The 15,550-nt window shown below is 51.0% G+C and overlaps 1 protein-coding gene across 1 annotated transcript in view; it reads right to left on the bottom strand.

The window, feature by feature from the left end:
• Nucleotides 1-801: 801 nt before the first annotated feature.
• Nucleotides 802-15,550, bottom strand: part of PIP5K1C (phosphatidylinositol-4-phosphate 5-kinase, type I, gamma) — a gene marked incomplete at its 5' end in the record, with an annotated part of 18,002 nt that continues 3,253 nt past the window's right edge. Inside the window, 13 exons of the mRNA XM_010020109.1 lie at nt 802-1,215; nt 1,592-1,675; nt 5,583-5,736; nt 5,902-6,006; nt 7,082-7,114; nt 7,410-7,548; nt 8,435-8,596; nt 9,164-9,248; nt 10,221-10,269; nt 10,742-10,825; nt 12,079-12,284; nt 12,771-13,070; nt 13,811-13,963. Coding sequence (XP_010018411.1) covers nt 1,213-1,215; nt 1,592-1,675; nt 5,583-5,736; nt 5,902-6,006; nt 7,082-7,114; nt 7,410-7,548; nt 8,435-8,596; nt 9,164-9,248; nt 10,221-10,269; nt 10,742-10,825; nt 12,079-12,284; nt 12,771-13,070; nt 13,811-13,963 — 1,557 coding nt within the window. The remainder of the gene's footprint in view (nt 1,216-1,591; nt 1,676-5,582; nt 5,737-5,901; nt 6,007-7,081; nt 7,115-7,409; nt 7,549-8,434; nt 8,597-9,163; nt 9,249-10,220; nt 10,270-10,741; nt 10,826-12,078; nt 12,285-12,770; nt 13,071-13,810; nt 13,964-15,550) is intronic.

The raw sequence follows: 15,550 nt of genomic DNA, 5'->3' as shown, positions 1-15,550 counted from the left end.
GCACCTCTGCCCGTGCCCGCCGGCCCGGTGCGGCAGCCGGTTCAGCTGAAGCGTTGGGACTCCGAGCACAGAGCGAGGGGGGATGCAGCGGTGCGGCACGTGGCGAAGGCAGAACCCAGCATTCCAGCCGGAGGAGAGCGGAGGTGACAACGTCACTGTCCCTCGGGATCGTTCCGGGATCGCTCTCGCTGGCCCCGCACAGTGTCACAGATTGAGAGAAGTCACCAGCGATGCTTTAATCCAAGAAAATTGGCATGGCTACTTTGGACTACTGTAACATGGGAGTGATTCTGTTCCATGGCCTTTAATACATTGCATTTTCATAGCACCTTTCATCCCAGGGTTAAGTGCTTTAACGGAAGCGGGTACTGTGCACCCATTAGCACGGGGGAAACCGAGGCACAGAGTGGTTTAGTGACTTGCCTTAGATCACTTGGCAAAACCGTGGCAGAGTCTGGACAGCCTTAAACCTCCTGACTCCATCAGTTGGTCAGACCATGCTGCTGCCTCCAGTGAAGCCACTCCGGTCCCTGCCCTCCCCAGCAACGTGCTCCTACCAATTCTCCAGTGAAGTCTCACTCTCCTTTCTGATGCACAAATATATGACAAGAAAAGAAAAGAAACAAAAAAAAAAAAGGGGGGGGAAAGAAAAAAGTGCAGTAAACTAAATGTTTAAAAAAGCACATTTGTGCTGTCTCTGTGCAAAGATAAAAGAAATAAATACATGGTTAACAACTTAAAAAGGTAAAAAAAAAAAAAAAAAAAAGGGGGGGGAAAGAAAAAAGTGCAGTAAACTAAATGTTTAAAAAAGCACATTTGTGCTGTCTCTGTGCAAAGATAAAAGAAATAAATACATGGTTAAAAACTTAAAAAGGTTCACAGTATCACACATGGATAGGTAGCTACGGTAGTGCACGTCTGGAAACACTGTATTACTACCCAGGATTCTCTACACCCCGCTGCTGCCTCCCTCGGGGCTGCGGGTGAGCGGGTGGTTTCTTTTGCTGCCCACGTCTGGGATAAGTAGAAAGACACGGTTATAGTTTTGCTCCGTTCTGAAATGCAGTGCCCGGGATCCTGCAGTGCAGCAATACTGGTTGGTGTCAGCAAGCTCTTCCCCATCCCACTGGAATGGCTGCATCAACAAAAAGGGAACACATCGACCTGCAGAGGGAATCGCTGCTCTCTGGGGCTTCTGTGTCTGCATAGAGATTACTGCAAGAGGCAGAGAAAAAAGAGTCAGTGCCTGCCCCTGGCCCTGTGTGTGGTTGCATGTGAGCCCAGCCAACTCCCCAGAATCACATCAAGCATGAAAGGGGAAGTCCAAGGTTGTTCATCTTGCATCCTCCAGTAATGACAACCCCAGTGGAGAACTTCAGCTCCCCAAAGCTCTCACTGCACCACACCATCCAGAACAAGCCACGACCCCTGCTCTGCCAGCACAGGAGATCTCGTCTGCTGCCACAGAGCTGACCCGAGGCGCAGCAGGGCTCTGCTGCAGCCATGCAAGAGCCCCCATGCTGAGGGGACACAGCCACAAGCTCTGACCTCGACCCACTGGGCACCCAGCACACGTGTCTTGTACACTTACTGTATCGCTCTCCTCATCAGAGACAGAGTGGAGCTGAGCGCTATAGTGGAGCGGGGAGTAAACCCAACTCCTCTCGTCTGTCGGCTGCCAGAGAGGCCAGAGACGGTGGGGAGAATGCAAGGAGAGCAGCAGCAGAGCAGGGAGCAAAGGAGAGAAAAGGGAACAAATAAAAGGAAAAATAAAAAGAGTAGGAAACAATACATAAGAACAGCAGTCCACCTGGAGGGAGAGAACTGAGCTCGGTGCCAGCTCTCAGCAGAGGAGCCTTCCTCATCTTTGGTACATACATGGGACAGCCCACCAGCAGCTGACACTGCACCCTGCTCCCCTGCAGCAGGGATGGCACAACCATCCCTCTTGCAGGGACAGCTTCTTAGAGCTTTTGAGATGCCAGAGAACCCTCAGCTCCCCCCCTGCCACAGCATCACCCCTGCTCCACAGCAACTGAGAGACACGTGGCAAGGACTTACTTAAGGACAGAGCTCATGGTTCTTGCTACCCACTCCCAGCCCTCAACCTCACATTTCCTGAGCCCTGTGCATGAGACAAGCTGGCATCTTAGAGTGAAACATGCTCTGGTTTGCTGTGCCTTCCCCCTTCCCTGCAGGCCAAGCAAGGCAGCAGATGAGTGGGTTAGACCATGGTGGATGGTGGCCACAGAAAGGAAATGGTTATCACCGAGTGTCTTGGAGACAGTGGGGTGATGGGAATGAATATGACAAAGGAGGCAAAACACAACTGGATCTTGGAAAGAACAAGGGGGAAGAGGGTGTGCGTCAAGGGAGCTGGTTATCACAGCACTGGGCATCGTGTGACAAGACACTTCTGCTACTGACACAGCTCAGAGAAGCCCAGGAGGATTCAAAGGCTGGTGTCTGCTTCCAGTGTTCCTAGAGGGACCCACTTCCTCTGCAAATGGGCTCTTTAGTCTCCAGAAGTGCTCCCAGAGAGAGGAAATTGCACCCTTTGACAGCCTGGGGTTTGCAGAGGAAAAGAAATAGATCTGGGTACTTGGAAAAAGCCTGAAGGGGGGTTAACAGTTTACAATGTACAAGAAACTAACTACAAAAAGCCAGAGGAGCTTTGAAGCACTGGGCTCCACATGCTGAACCCCATCAATAACTGCAGCTTCATTAGCAGAGAAAGGAGGGAAGAGCAACCCTTGCCTGCAACTTCTCATGGGGCTCTGCTAGAGAAACAGAAAAGCTCAATGCTGCATAAAGCCTCCCCCACATCCTCTTGCTCATCCATCCTGACTGAACTACAGGCTCCAGCCAACCTTTTCCAGAGCCTTTTGGGAGCTCAGATGCATGCAGGGAGCTGCAAACCCAGAGGGGACATAAAGGAGCATTTGGTGCTTGATATTAACCCTCCTGGTGCTGGGGCAGCCAAACCATGCTGAGGGGCAGGAGGAGCTGCTGGGGAGGGTGCTGCCTATTGGCCACGTAGGTGCAGCACTTTGTGGTGCCATCAGCCAAGACCAGGAGCACATCACAGCCCTGCCTCCCCATGGCCACCAAAAAGGCAGGCAATGGAAGGACCATACTATACAAATGCTTGTGCTGAGGCTCTGGCACTGCCTTTGGGAAGATGAGCTCTCCCAAAGACCAAGAAAGGAAGCAATTTGAGCTCTGAATTCAGCTTCTAAATGCTCAAGTGCCTCCTTGCAACTTGTGGAAAGGAAAGGAAAACCCCCACCACTCCCAGAAAACCTGGAGGGAGCACACTGGTGGTGTTGGGAAGGGCTGGAGAGCAGAAACCACCCCTAACCCAGCAGCAACTCCTAACTCCTTTGGCTGTAGGAGCTGCTCACCATCCCTGCCATAAGCGTAAGAGGTCATGCTTGGGTTTTTAGCAGCTTCAAAACATCTTAATGGTCTCTTTGGAATCTCATCTGGCTTCCTGGGCTGAGTCTACCATTACCTACAAAGGCTCAGGTGCCTCTCTGGCCAGGTCTGCTGCTTGCAAGTTCACCCAAGGAATGGGTACAGCCCATCCCATGGCAGGAGCTGTGTCACCAGCCTGCAGAAAAGCAGGACAGAGCATGTGTTCCTGCAAGATCCTACAGGGGAGATCCATTTGTGTGATTCCAATATGCTTCCCTCGTTTCTGCTGGGCTGGTTCCTAGTGGCCACAGGATAGAGAGCCCCAGCATCCAAGGGAAATGGAGCGCTGGCCCCAGTGTTTCAAAGCTGCAGCTCTGCTCCCCTACGTGCTGGCATGTTCACTTACACTCCCAGAGGAAAGCCAGGTGGTTCGGAATCTGTGCTGGCGGGGAGAGTAAATCCAGTACCTCCCATCTGTGAACTGGATGGCCCCAGGACGAGTGAAGTGAGGAAGGAAACAAAAGGGGGGGGAAACAAAAAGGATGATATGAAAAAGAGAATGAAAGAGAAAGCGACAACCAGGGGGTTGGGCAGCTCCAGGCCTGAAGGGCTCAGCGGGCAGGAAAGCCGTGCGTGGGAAGAGCAGTGCCCATGCCCTGTCACCATCTCTGCACTTTCATTCCCCTGGGGGTGAACAGGAGGATGAAGTGCTTTCCTTTCAGGAGCAGACTCCCAGAGATCAGATCACGGTCCCCTGGGATTTGACAAATCATCCCTTGACCTTCACCCCTGGAGCACTCCTGGCAATGAGCAGCCGTGGCTCCGGCCCTGCTGCGCTCCGATGCTCCAGCTCAAGTGGTTTTCCAAGGACAGCGCCCATGGGAACCCAAAAATCAGCTTTTCCCTTCATCCCAGCAGTGAGAAACACTCCACAGCACACGACACACATTTAATGCAAAACAAGGACTCGGATGAAGTATGAAATGCTGATGAGCAGTCGGTCACGCTCTCTGGGAGCACACACTGCACACAGATGGTTTCCTCTGGATAAAGAGGAGTCCCACAAGTTGGGGGGTGAGTCCATATGCCCAGGGACAGGGAGGAAGAGAAGCTGACCCTTCCTATAAGACACCTGCCATCGGAACAGGCAGCTTCCACCCAGCTGCCATCCACAGGCAAAGAAAGAGCAGGTGGTGTTAGAGGGAGCTGTTGGCATTTTAAACAGCATGCACAAAACCCCAAACCAGACGAGCCTTTAAAATGGAGCTGATTCCTTCCACAGCTCCCACGAGCCTTGGAATGACTCGGCAATGAGTGAGCAGCTCTGCAGCAGAGTCGTGCAAGCACAGGGAAAGGCAAACATTGCCATTTTTAGGTTAGCCTGAAGGAGCTCATCACAAGGGCTCAGCTCAGCTCCATCACCACGTACCCAACAGCACCGTGTCGGAGCAGGGAGGAGATGGGCACCTCCTTTACTGAGATGGTTCCAGCGCCCACACACAGGGGAGAGCTCTCAGGGTCAGACCCTCAGCTCTGCTCCGGGAACCCACAGGGCACGTCCATGTGGCTAAAAACTCTTCTCTGGGCCATAGAAGCTGCTCAGACATTGTGACGGCTGACTGAGGAACACGGCTCCAGGCTCCACAGCACTCTGCTGCCAACCAGCAACCACCTCACTTACTCCCTGTCTCAGCACTAGATTTCCAATGCATCCCCTAATGCATCTGCCTGCAGGGAAAGGAAAAGCCAGAGTTCACCAGAGCCCAAGGTCAGCCCCACTGCAACCACCTCCCTTCTGGCTCTAGGCCACTGTGGCATGTTTGAGCTCGGGCTCTCCGGCTGAGGAAGGAAGAACCCCTCAGTTGCACCTACATTCACTCTGGCTTGTCCCAGGAGTGAACGTGGCCTAGATAAACCCTCAGCCTGCTTGGAAGTAGAGCAGCACACCTGTGGTTACATCCACAGCAGCAGTGCCACCCATCTGAGCCCTACAAGACACTGGTTTGCATTCTCCAAGGGTTAATCCACTCGCCTGCACTCAAAAAACCACCCAGTGTCAAGATCTCAAGGTGCTCAAAGTGCAGATGGCACTGCCCTGTGCCCAACTGCCTCGTCCAACCTCTCCCATCACACCCCTAACTGGCCAAGCAGAGAAGGTATCTTACAAAGTATATGTCTGTGACTGGCACATCATCTTCATCCGAGGCCTGGCTGGCTGGTTCCGAGGCCTGGCTGGCTGGTTCTGAGGCCTGGCTGGCTGTCTCCACCTCTATAGTAGCTGTGGATGTTACAATGGCACAGGCTGAAGAAGCCGCCTCTCTGGAGGGGGGAAAAGATGACAGAGTCTAGTCACTGCCATCAGAAATGAGCAAGCAAGGCTGATTTACTACAGAGGTGCTGGAGATGCTCCACTGTCACATCCAGAAGGACCAAATGACACCAGGTAGGGGTCTGCAAAGCTGTCCAGCACCAGAGAACACTCACTCTTTGTCATCTTCTTCAGGAGCTACGATCTCAACATCACACTTGGGCTCCAGCTCGACACTGATCTGCTGAAGCTCCTCCTCAACCCGCACCTCCTCGTGTGACCTGGAAACCAAAGAGAGAGGTGGGAAAGGAGGACAAGAAGAAAGGGATTAAATAGCCAGTGTCAGTGGAGTATGGGAGGAAAAAGAATTGGCCTCTGGGGAAAACTTGTGCGCAGAGTTAGCCTGGCATTATCTATCAACCACACAAGGGTCAAAGCCTCTGACTTCTAAGACTCCCAAAGCTGCCCAAGCATGCTCCAGGGTTAACACTGGATTTACCTGCACACTCAGGAGCTGTCTGGGAGAGTCTTCAGTTTAATACCTCATGCTATTGCAGTAATTGCCTGTGCTACCAGGGCTGGCTCCACAGACCTCATGGGAAGAAGGTGAGGGCACATGCTTGGGAAAGGAACAAGCTCCAGGTTGATTGGCAGCACTGTCCTGCTCTGTGCCACCCCTGGCTGGAAGCCAGAGCCAGGAGGCAGCACTCCCACCCAGCTTCATGCCAGGCAACTCACCCCTCTTCCTCTCAAAACCCCAGAGGGAATTCCCCAGAAGATCAGAATAATTCACTCTGGGGAGACCATAGAGCAGCTCCAGTGCCTAAAGGGGCTACAAGAAACCTGGAGAGGGGCTTTGGACAAGGGCCTGTAGGGACAGGACAAGGGGAATGGCTTGAACCTGCCAGAGGGGAGATGGAGATAAGCGCTGAGGCAGAAGCTCTTCCCTGGGAGGGTGCTGAGGCGCTGGCACAGGGTGCCCAGAGAAGCTGTGGCTGGCCCCTCCCTGGCAGGGTTCAAGGCCAGGTTGGACAGAGGGGCTTGGAGCAACCTGCTCTAGTGGAAGGTGTCCCTGCCCGAGGCAGGGGGTTGGAACTGGAGGAGCTTTAAGGTCCCTTCCCTCCCAAACCATTCTATGATTCTGTTTTCCTCACAAAGCACTGAGAGACCCACTTGTAAGGAAAATTCTGTCTAAGAAACCGGGGTCATTTGATTGCAGGAAGCAGATCATCATCCTGCAGAGGACCATGCCGAAATCTTGGGGCTGCTGAAATTCACATTCAGCCCCCCAAGAGACATAGGGATGAATTTGAGGTCTCTGTACAGCAGTTCAAGAAGAGATGAGACTTTCCTCACCTGCCATCCTGCCCTGAGGAGTGTGTACGTCTCCTGCAGAAGGAAACAAGAACAGCAGAGTTTAAGGAGTGATTTGAGACAGGAATCCTGTAATGCCCCCAGCTCTAACTCCTCACCCCATGAGGGAGATGTTCTACTTAACAGCTGACGCTTCTCGCAGCAATAATTAATCCCATCAAAGCTGTGTCTGTTTGCTCCCAGGAGAGGTTTCATTAAAGCCAGTTGTTTGCATTCCAGAGCACAGGGCAGCTGCTGAGATGTGCAGCACGAGGAGGAGGAACAGCTGCCCAGCTGCAGCAGGGCAGGGGATGGGTGGTGCTGTCCTCACCTGTACCTGGGCTGCTCAGAGGTCTCCGAAGGGGATCGCTCAGGAACAGAAAGAGATGTTGAAGACAGTGTTGTGGCTATGGAAGCCGTGGTAGCTTCTTCAAAGGAAGGAGGTGTGCAGGGTAGCAGGTCTGGCCTGCCTGCTGGTCCAGAGTGGAGGGCAGGAGAGATGCAGGAAGAAAAGGATGAGTAGGTCAAACACCAACACATCACCTACACCAGCCCTGAGAGGCTGCTCCACCATCAACCTGCACACCCTCCCTGGGACTGCTCACTTCAAATAGAAACTGCAACAAGTTTAGGTGGTTCATGAATGCAACAGTGTCTTCCAAAGCATCCTCTAGATGAGAGCCAGTAAGCACCATTCCCAGTGGGATAGACAGACACTTATAGGAAATGTAATGCCAGTGAAGGCAGCTCGTTGGCAACCAAAGCTGGATTAAAAGGCTTGGATCACCGGAGATAAATATCCAAGTGAATTAAGGGATGAATCCAGTGCTTGGTGCTTTACACTCAAGGAGCCTGCCCTTCACCACTCATCTGTAAGGCCAGGCCAGAGGGAAGCGATCATAAGGCAGCACAGAACCAGGTCAGCTGCCCTTTTTCCAATGGCCTTTTTAACTATTCAGACACTGTCATTAGACCCCTATAGCTCCCAGCCCTTCCCTTCCACCCCCTTTTTTAAGGGCTATGACTGCTGGTGCCTTGCAGCAGTGAAACAAGCAAGCATTTTTACTCCAAACCCTACAGTGCTGCAAAGAAGGGATTTGGTGTTCTTCAATGCAGAGGAGTTGCTTCCCCAAACAACTAACTGCTGGTGCTGTGACAAGAGAGCATACTCTTACATTCTCCCCTGTCCTGGTGAAGTTTAGCACTTGCAAAGACACAGCAGTGAAGAGCTATCCATCAAGGAAGACGTGGTCGGTGCACAGTGGGGAACTTGACGAGGACAGGGGAGGATCATAAGGAACTGCTCCAGGAGAGAGGGCATTCACAAGGCCATGGGGCACCACACCAGACCATTACCTTCATCATCAAGTGTGGGGTAGCTCCGGGCTGCACGAAGGTCATACTGTGTCTCATCCTTTTCACAGGGAAGCTGGCTAGCTGAAAACGCAGCTGTTGGACCAGCAGTCTTGACAGCCAGCAAGGCACTGCGCCCTTTCTTTGAGGGAGATGACTTCAGAGCTGGATGACAGGAGGGAAAGGAGATGAAATTCCTACCAGCACCAGAGCAGCTGGAAAGCTGCCTGGCAGAAAAGGCCCTGGGGTGCTGAGTGATGGAGCCGAACATGAGCCAGCTTGTGCCCAGGCAGTCAGAAGGCCAACAGCATCCTGGCCTGTATCAGCAGGACCAGGGCAGTGACTGTCCCCCTGTGCTGGGCAGGTTGGACTTGATGAGCTTAAAGGTCTTTTCCAACCTGGTTGATTCTATGATTCCATGAACTCCTGTCACACCAAAGGCACTTTACCCTTCCTAGAGGGAGAGAGGCCTCTGCCCTCTGGCACAGACACACATGTAATCTGCAAGTGCCATCTCCAAAGGGCTTAGTGTGAGCCAGTCTGTGGGGAGAGGAGAGCTCCTGGGGCCAGTCTGAGCAGAGCAAAGCAAGCCATGGCAACCTGAGGGCTTTGCGCTTCTCCCCAGTGGAGAAGCCTGCTCAGACTCTAGCCCAGAAACCCTCCACGTGCACCAAAGCAGCTCGACTGCTTTGACTCATCACAAGGGCAACAGCTCTTGGGTGAGGTACTTACAGGAATTCTTTCGGAACACCGTGTTGGTCATGAATTTGAAGAATCTCTCTGCGTAGAAGCTGGGTCTGTGCACGGACACCGTGTCCTGCAGAGGCAAAGAGCAGTTGTTGCATTGGAAAATTACCCCTCAAGGCAGAATTTCTGTCACAACCAACAGAATCTTTTCTATTCCAACACTTAGTCCTGATAGAGCCTTAAAATGGAAAGGCTTAACTGAAACGAGCTGATTAATGCTATAAATAAGCCTGAAGCATTGCCTTTGATTTGATTGCATTTGATTATATTCTGGCTGTAATTTTAGAATGGATTTTGGTGATTTTATTCCTTTGTAGCCTTCTGGAGTTTTACACACATGACATTTCTCCTGGCTCTGCTGCCATTCAAGGCACATCTGGGGACCTCTGCACAAGGCACCGACCCCAACGTGCAGCCAAGTTTCTCCACACACCTCAAATAGTTTGCACTTTTTGTTGGCAATGGTAAACCCGGAGTTGTCTCTGCCTCTGCTGTTTCACTGTGCTACCAGGACTCGGCAGCCACACGCTTCCTTTGCCTTATTATTTAAGGGAAGGCAGGATAAGTAATGCTGAGAAACAGTTTCCACATCCGAGGTTGTTCTTTTGTAAACGTGCACCCGGCTGCTGCAGGAGACACGACAGCAGGGAAGCACTGAGAGGGATTTATTAGCAGATAGTTACTGGAGTGGAAACAGTCAGTCAAAGAGAGCAAACACAGGGTTCCTGAACACATACCCGAATGCACATAGTGTGTGTGTACAGCTCCTGGAGTCATGGGGAGGAAGAAAATGACAGATGGGAGTAGAGGAGGAAAGCTGGTAGCACAACAGCTAAAGATGCAAGGAGGTGGAGTGAGCAAGAAAACCTGATTGGGAATAAGTGGCACTACGCCTCTGAGGTGGCATAAGAGGCAAGAACTATTCCTTACATCAGCTTCAACTGTGCCAGTTCAGGCACTATAAATAGCAAGGTAATCAGCAGCAAGTAGCATAAAGGAAGCCAAGGCAGGTAATCCTGCCATGGCCTGGAAAGACACTCACCCCATCATGGACAAGGGCCTTCCAGGTATGTTCTAGCTTCTTGATGAACCTAAATTCCAGGGGAGAAGTGAAGAGACAGATTCAGGCACATACTCTATGTCTAAACCACACAGGGGAGATCACTGAGCTGCTAACAATTCCTCCTTCATCTAAGCACAGTCTGTGCTCCAGCCAAGACAGGTCGGCTGAGCACATCGGCATCTCTGAGTCAGGTCAGGACTGCTGGGGAACCCTACAGGGAAGGAGGAGCTGGGCTCCAAGAGGGGCAGAAAATCAACTTCCAGCCCTGGATTTATGATACCTTGGAAACCTATTATACCTTAGAAGAATGGCTCTGTGTCACCAGCTGTTCTAAGGACAGGATAAAAATCCACAGCCCCCGACACGCACGGACAGACAGCTTTAGGCATCCTACCTACTCATTAGCAAACCCTTCAGCAGAGGAAAACCTTCCTGCTTCCATTCAGGATTAAAATAGATGTTAACACCCTTAAAGGACAGACAACTACAAAGTTACTTACCTGTATGATTGAAGGATATCTATTATTCCTACATGGAGCAGGAGACGCTCTCCTTTGCCATTCACCGCTGGGATTCCTCCCATCCTGCAGGTAGAACAAAACCTCAGCGAGTGCAGCCCCAAAATAACACCCCGAGCCCTGCAGAAGGTGGGGCACTGAAAAGAGGGCTCTGATATGGTGGTCACAGTGCAAAACCTGTGCTCTTTGGTGCACAACCAGGGGAAAGCACTGACTGACACAGCCCATCTCACACCGAGTGCCCCCAGGGCTCCTGCCTGCCTGGATCACCCAAGACCAACGATCAGGACAGGACCAAAGGTGACAGCCTGGGCCAGACAGCACCACATTGTCTTCTCTTAGCTACAGGACTTCTTATTCTGGGCTGAGAATATTCATCAGGTCAGCACAAGCTGCCTGCCTATTAGGGCAGCAAACCTTTAAGGGTGAGGGTGTTTCCAGATCCATCCACACTAACATCAGTCCTGTCAAAGGTGCAGCAACCACAAGCCCCAGCACACAACAAAAGCATGCCACTGGAATTAATGATGCTGCTTGGAAGAATGGAAACACCAAAGCATTACCCTGGCTCTGCTGTGACTGATCCTCCATCAAAACTGGAGCAGCTCGTTTCAGACACCAACAAAGAGCAAACTCCACCATTTGTTAGCACGTTTGGTACCCAGAGCCACAGGGCAGGCATAGGACAGGTTCTGGGCAACCCCATCAACCCACAGCTCCACCAGTTACTCCAGCACTTGGCTACGTTGCTGTTTGATAACCACACTGGGATGGCCTCAGGAAGTTGTGAATGCTCCAGCCCTGGCAGTGTTCAAGGCCAGGCTGGATGGAGTCTTGGCTGACATGGTTTAGTGTGTGGTGTCCCTGCCCATGGCAGGGGGTTTGGAACTAGATGATCCTAAGGTCCTTTCCAACCCAAACTATTCTATTCTACTGCCAGGGATTCCAAAGATGGAGTGATGGAGATTTAACTCCAAGCTCCTAGGGACAGGCTGATCCCTACTTTCACTCCAGTATTTGGATGCTCAGCTAGAACTGAGCAAGCTTCTCCTTCCCAGAGCATGGGTGGATGTTCAGAGGCTGTTACAGGAGCTGTCAACCTCTAGACTGGCCTAAAAGAGAGATTACCATGAGGCTGGAGCCTTCCAGCAGTATTCCCCACCTCAGCTTCCCCTTTCACCCCATGCTGACTTATTGGCAGCAGTACCACAACCCCCAGAAGAGATGCTCACTCTTGACAGTCCACATGGGCCTCATTTGGGATTTACTACCCCAGCCTCCACCTCCACCCCCCGCAAGTGAACCAGGTTTTCACCTACGCGTCATCTGTGTCTATGGGCTCCCCCCGGGTAGCCCCACCCTGGATGGACTCCATGGCCGTGGAGTAAAGTGCCTTCTGCCCCACAGGACGCTTCTCATCCGACGTGCTGTGAGCTCCCTCGGACTGCTGCTCCCGTTCTTGCTGGTCTATGTTATGAACCCCAAGGAGGAGGCTGTAGTCTATGATTTTAAAGCTTTCCAACACCTACAGGTTAGTATTGAGTTTAAGAACAAAGACAAGATATCAGGCCAGCAGCTCAAATGCAGCACAGATACCAAAGCATGGAACAGCCCGTCCACATTCCCTCTATCAACTCCTTTGCCAGAGCCTGAATGGTTCCGAATCAAAAGTCATCTCTGAACTTGACTGCATGGAGTTTGGCCATCCCATAATCAACCCAAAGGGCTGAAGGGTTGCAAATAACAGTGTTGTACCATGTATCTGCTGCACACATATATTTAGTCCCAACAGATAAGCTCCAAGTGGAGCAGGCTGCACCAGGCAAAGGAGCACAGCCTCAGTCCTCAGAGGCTGTCATGAAATCCAACTCCACTGCTTTGCTTTCAGGGAAAAGGGCAGTAGAAGGGATTTATCCTGCTTTGGGGTTAGCAGATGAGTAAGATTCTCAATCATTTGCTCTTCCTCATGCTTGAGAGCCACAGAACTTCATTAACCTGCTCCCCTCCTTACCAGACAGTCACGTTGCAATGTTTTCACCAATGCAGTGAAGGTGTCTGCATCCAACATCAGGCCTTCGGGTATGTCTTGCATGAAGTCTAGATCCTTGTATGTAGGGCTGGACTTTTCTTTTTCCTTCTTGGATGCCCGGCGTTTATAGGTGGAGCCTTTCAGGTCAAATTTCAGGTGCATTTTCACCACACGAGGCAGGATGTTGTTCATCACGACCACACGGATGTTTTTGCCCCCTGACTGCACACAGTACAGTCCATAAAACTTTGGTAGCAGCGTCCGGGGGTTCTGGTTCAGGTTCTGCAGAAGGGTTGGGAAAAAACATGAGGAAAGCTCATTGTGGCAGAGAACTCCTGCTGTGTTCAACACGTCACAGAACCATGGAATGGGTTGAGTTGAGGGGACCTTAAAGCTCCTCCAGTCCCAGCCCCTGCCATGGGCAGAGACACCTTCCACTAGAGCAGGTTGCTCCAAGCCCCTGTGTCCAACCTGGCCTTGAACTCTGCCAGGGATGGGGCAGCCACAGCTTCTCTGGGCACCCTGTTCTACCACCTTCATAGTGAACAGATCTTGGAACAGTCAGATGGGGGGGTCTTCATTTAGAAATATTCTCAACTTTACATGAGAACTTACTCACACATGTGACAAACTCCTGCATTTCAATGGCTTTAGGACCTGAAAATACCACTATGCCTTGAATACAGGGAATAGGATGTTCAGCACTCTCTGGACAAATAACCAAGCCTGGAAATTCCCTGCTTTCCCCATCAACAGCAGCTAAAAAAGGGAAACCAAACTGGAAAAGAAATAAACACAGTAAGTGGGAACTTCCAAGTTTAAAAATAACAGCTCTCTTCATCTCTCCAGAAGTCAGAAATCAAGAGCTGCTCTCTGGCCCAGGATAAACCAGGGACAGGGTCTCTGCAAATAACTGGCACGATTTGTGCTTCTGGGCCTGGATTTGTGTTAACATTGGCCACGAACAGAAAAGCTGCCACAACAAACCCAAGTCGTGCCCAAGGTGCTGGGGGGATACAAACCATGTAGTAGCCAGGAAGGAGCTTCTGTAAGAATTCAGCTTCCTTGTGCATCACAGTTTTTATGATGAATTCATCGTCGCTGGTGACGTAGAAGAGGGAACCGCTGGCACCAGGGTTCGACAGCTCTATCAGAGGCTCGTTACACAGGGAATACTAGGGAGGAAAAGAGAAAAAAAGGTCATGTTTTAGGCCTCACTCTTGCACACTGAGTCCTACACCCTTGAGGGTTTTCCCCAGCATGTTGTCTCCCTGGGAGATGAAGGGGTAGCAAAGCTTCAGTAAGAACTATTTTCATTATAGGGTAGGTCTAAGCAAAGTGGATGGACAGTTTACAATTAGAGACTGAGATTATAGTTCAAAGCATCCCAACTGCTCAGGGATAAAGCTAATCATCTGCTTTCAGCAACATCCAGGCTTGATAATGACATCTCATCTTCCCCCACTGTGTGTGTCTGACATTTAGGCTTCTTTCAGCACATTGCGACAAGTATGGAGGGAAAGATGGGATTTTAAGAGGCATGGCAATCTGCTCAGGGTACCACGTATCACTGTGCTGGAGGGAAGAGAGTGCACTGGCTGTTCTCAGCAGCCTCCTCTGGCTTTGTGCTCCCCGTTCCAGAGAAATCCACATCTCACCCCTCAATCCTGCTGGAAACACAGGAAAAGGATCAGACCAGGTGTCCAAACAAGAAGAGGGTCAGCACAGTGCAAGCACAGCAAAGGGGTCCAGCGTCAGGAACTGGATTTGGAGGCTGATTCTAGACATCAGCATGCAAACAGCAGGTCCTCAAATGAGGACATGGTTAAAAAAGAAGAAAGTACAAGGATACAACTGCCCTTTGCAGCAGGTACCAAACCCAAGGTAACTGTGTAGGTCAAATTCAGGGCAGCATCACGTCAGAGCTGCCACAGCAAGAGGTAAGATAGGGAGAGGGAGGGAGGGTATGTGAGGGACATAATCAGAGCAATAAATTCACTGCTCATCATTACATACTGAAAACAGCTTTCAGCTCTGCACAGATTAATGATCCAAGACTTTATCAAGTTAATTATCTCATGCATAATTAAAGGCATTTGCTGCTGTGGCAGGCAAGAGACAATCAGGGGAAGCAGAAGCAACAAATCAAAGCTGTGACCTTTGCAGGTGAGGCAGGCTCTTTGCCTCACCCAAGTTTTGAGCCATGCATCAAACCAGCCAGTGTTATCTTGGGTGGCACAGACGGGGACCACTGCTGCTGTCAAACCATGTAACAGCACAGATTTGTTTCTACTGGTAAGTGCTCAGCTACAACTGCTTCTGTCTACAGCTGAAGTCAGAAAAAGGCCTATGAAAAAAACCCTGTGCTCATTTGGATGTGTTTCCTTCCCTGGCTCTATAAATGTCCTTTTCTAAAGAGCAGGGCATCATATATGTACAAAGGACCACCTTCAACCCCAGTGTACTTCAAACCCCGACAGCTTGTTAGTGGGTATTTAAAAAACAGCCTTTCCAGCTCTAAGGAGCTTTCTGAGCACAAGAACAAGCTGTATTTTATTCTGTCTCTGTAAGATGATTAAAATAACTACAACTCACATAGCTCTGGAGTGAGTACACAACAAAAAATTCCCATCTTTGTCCTCAGAGCCCCAGGGGACACTACAGGGTTGCACCCAGCTGAACACCACTCCTTGTGCTTGTAAACACAGTGAGTTACTGTCACCAAAAGAGGGAACCCCAGTGCACAGCTCTCACAGCACACG

Source organism: Nestor notabilis, unplaced genomic scaffold, assembly GCF_000696875.1.
Source record: "Nestor notabilis isolate BGI_N333 unplaced genomic scaffold, ASM69687v1 scaffold16728, whole genome shotgun sequence".
In the NCBI taxonomy this organism is placed as follows: Eukaryota; Metazoa; Chordata; class Aves; order Psittaciformes; family Psittacidae; genus Nestor; species Nestor notabilis.
This window is presented reverse-complemented; position numbering and strand designations above follow the sequence as displayed.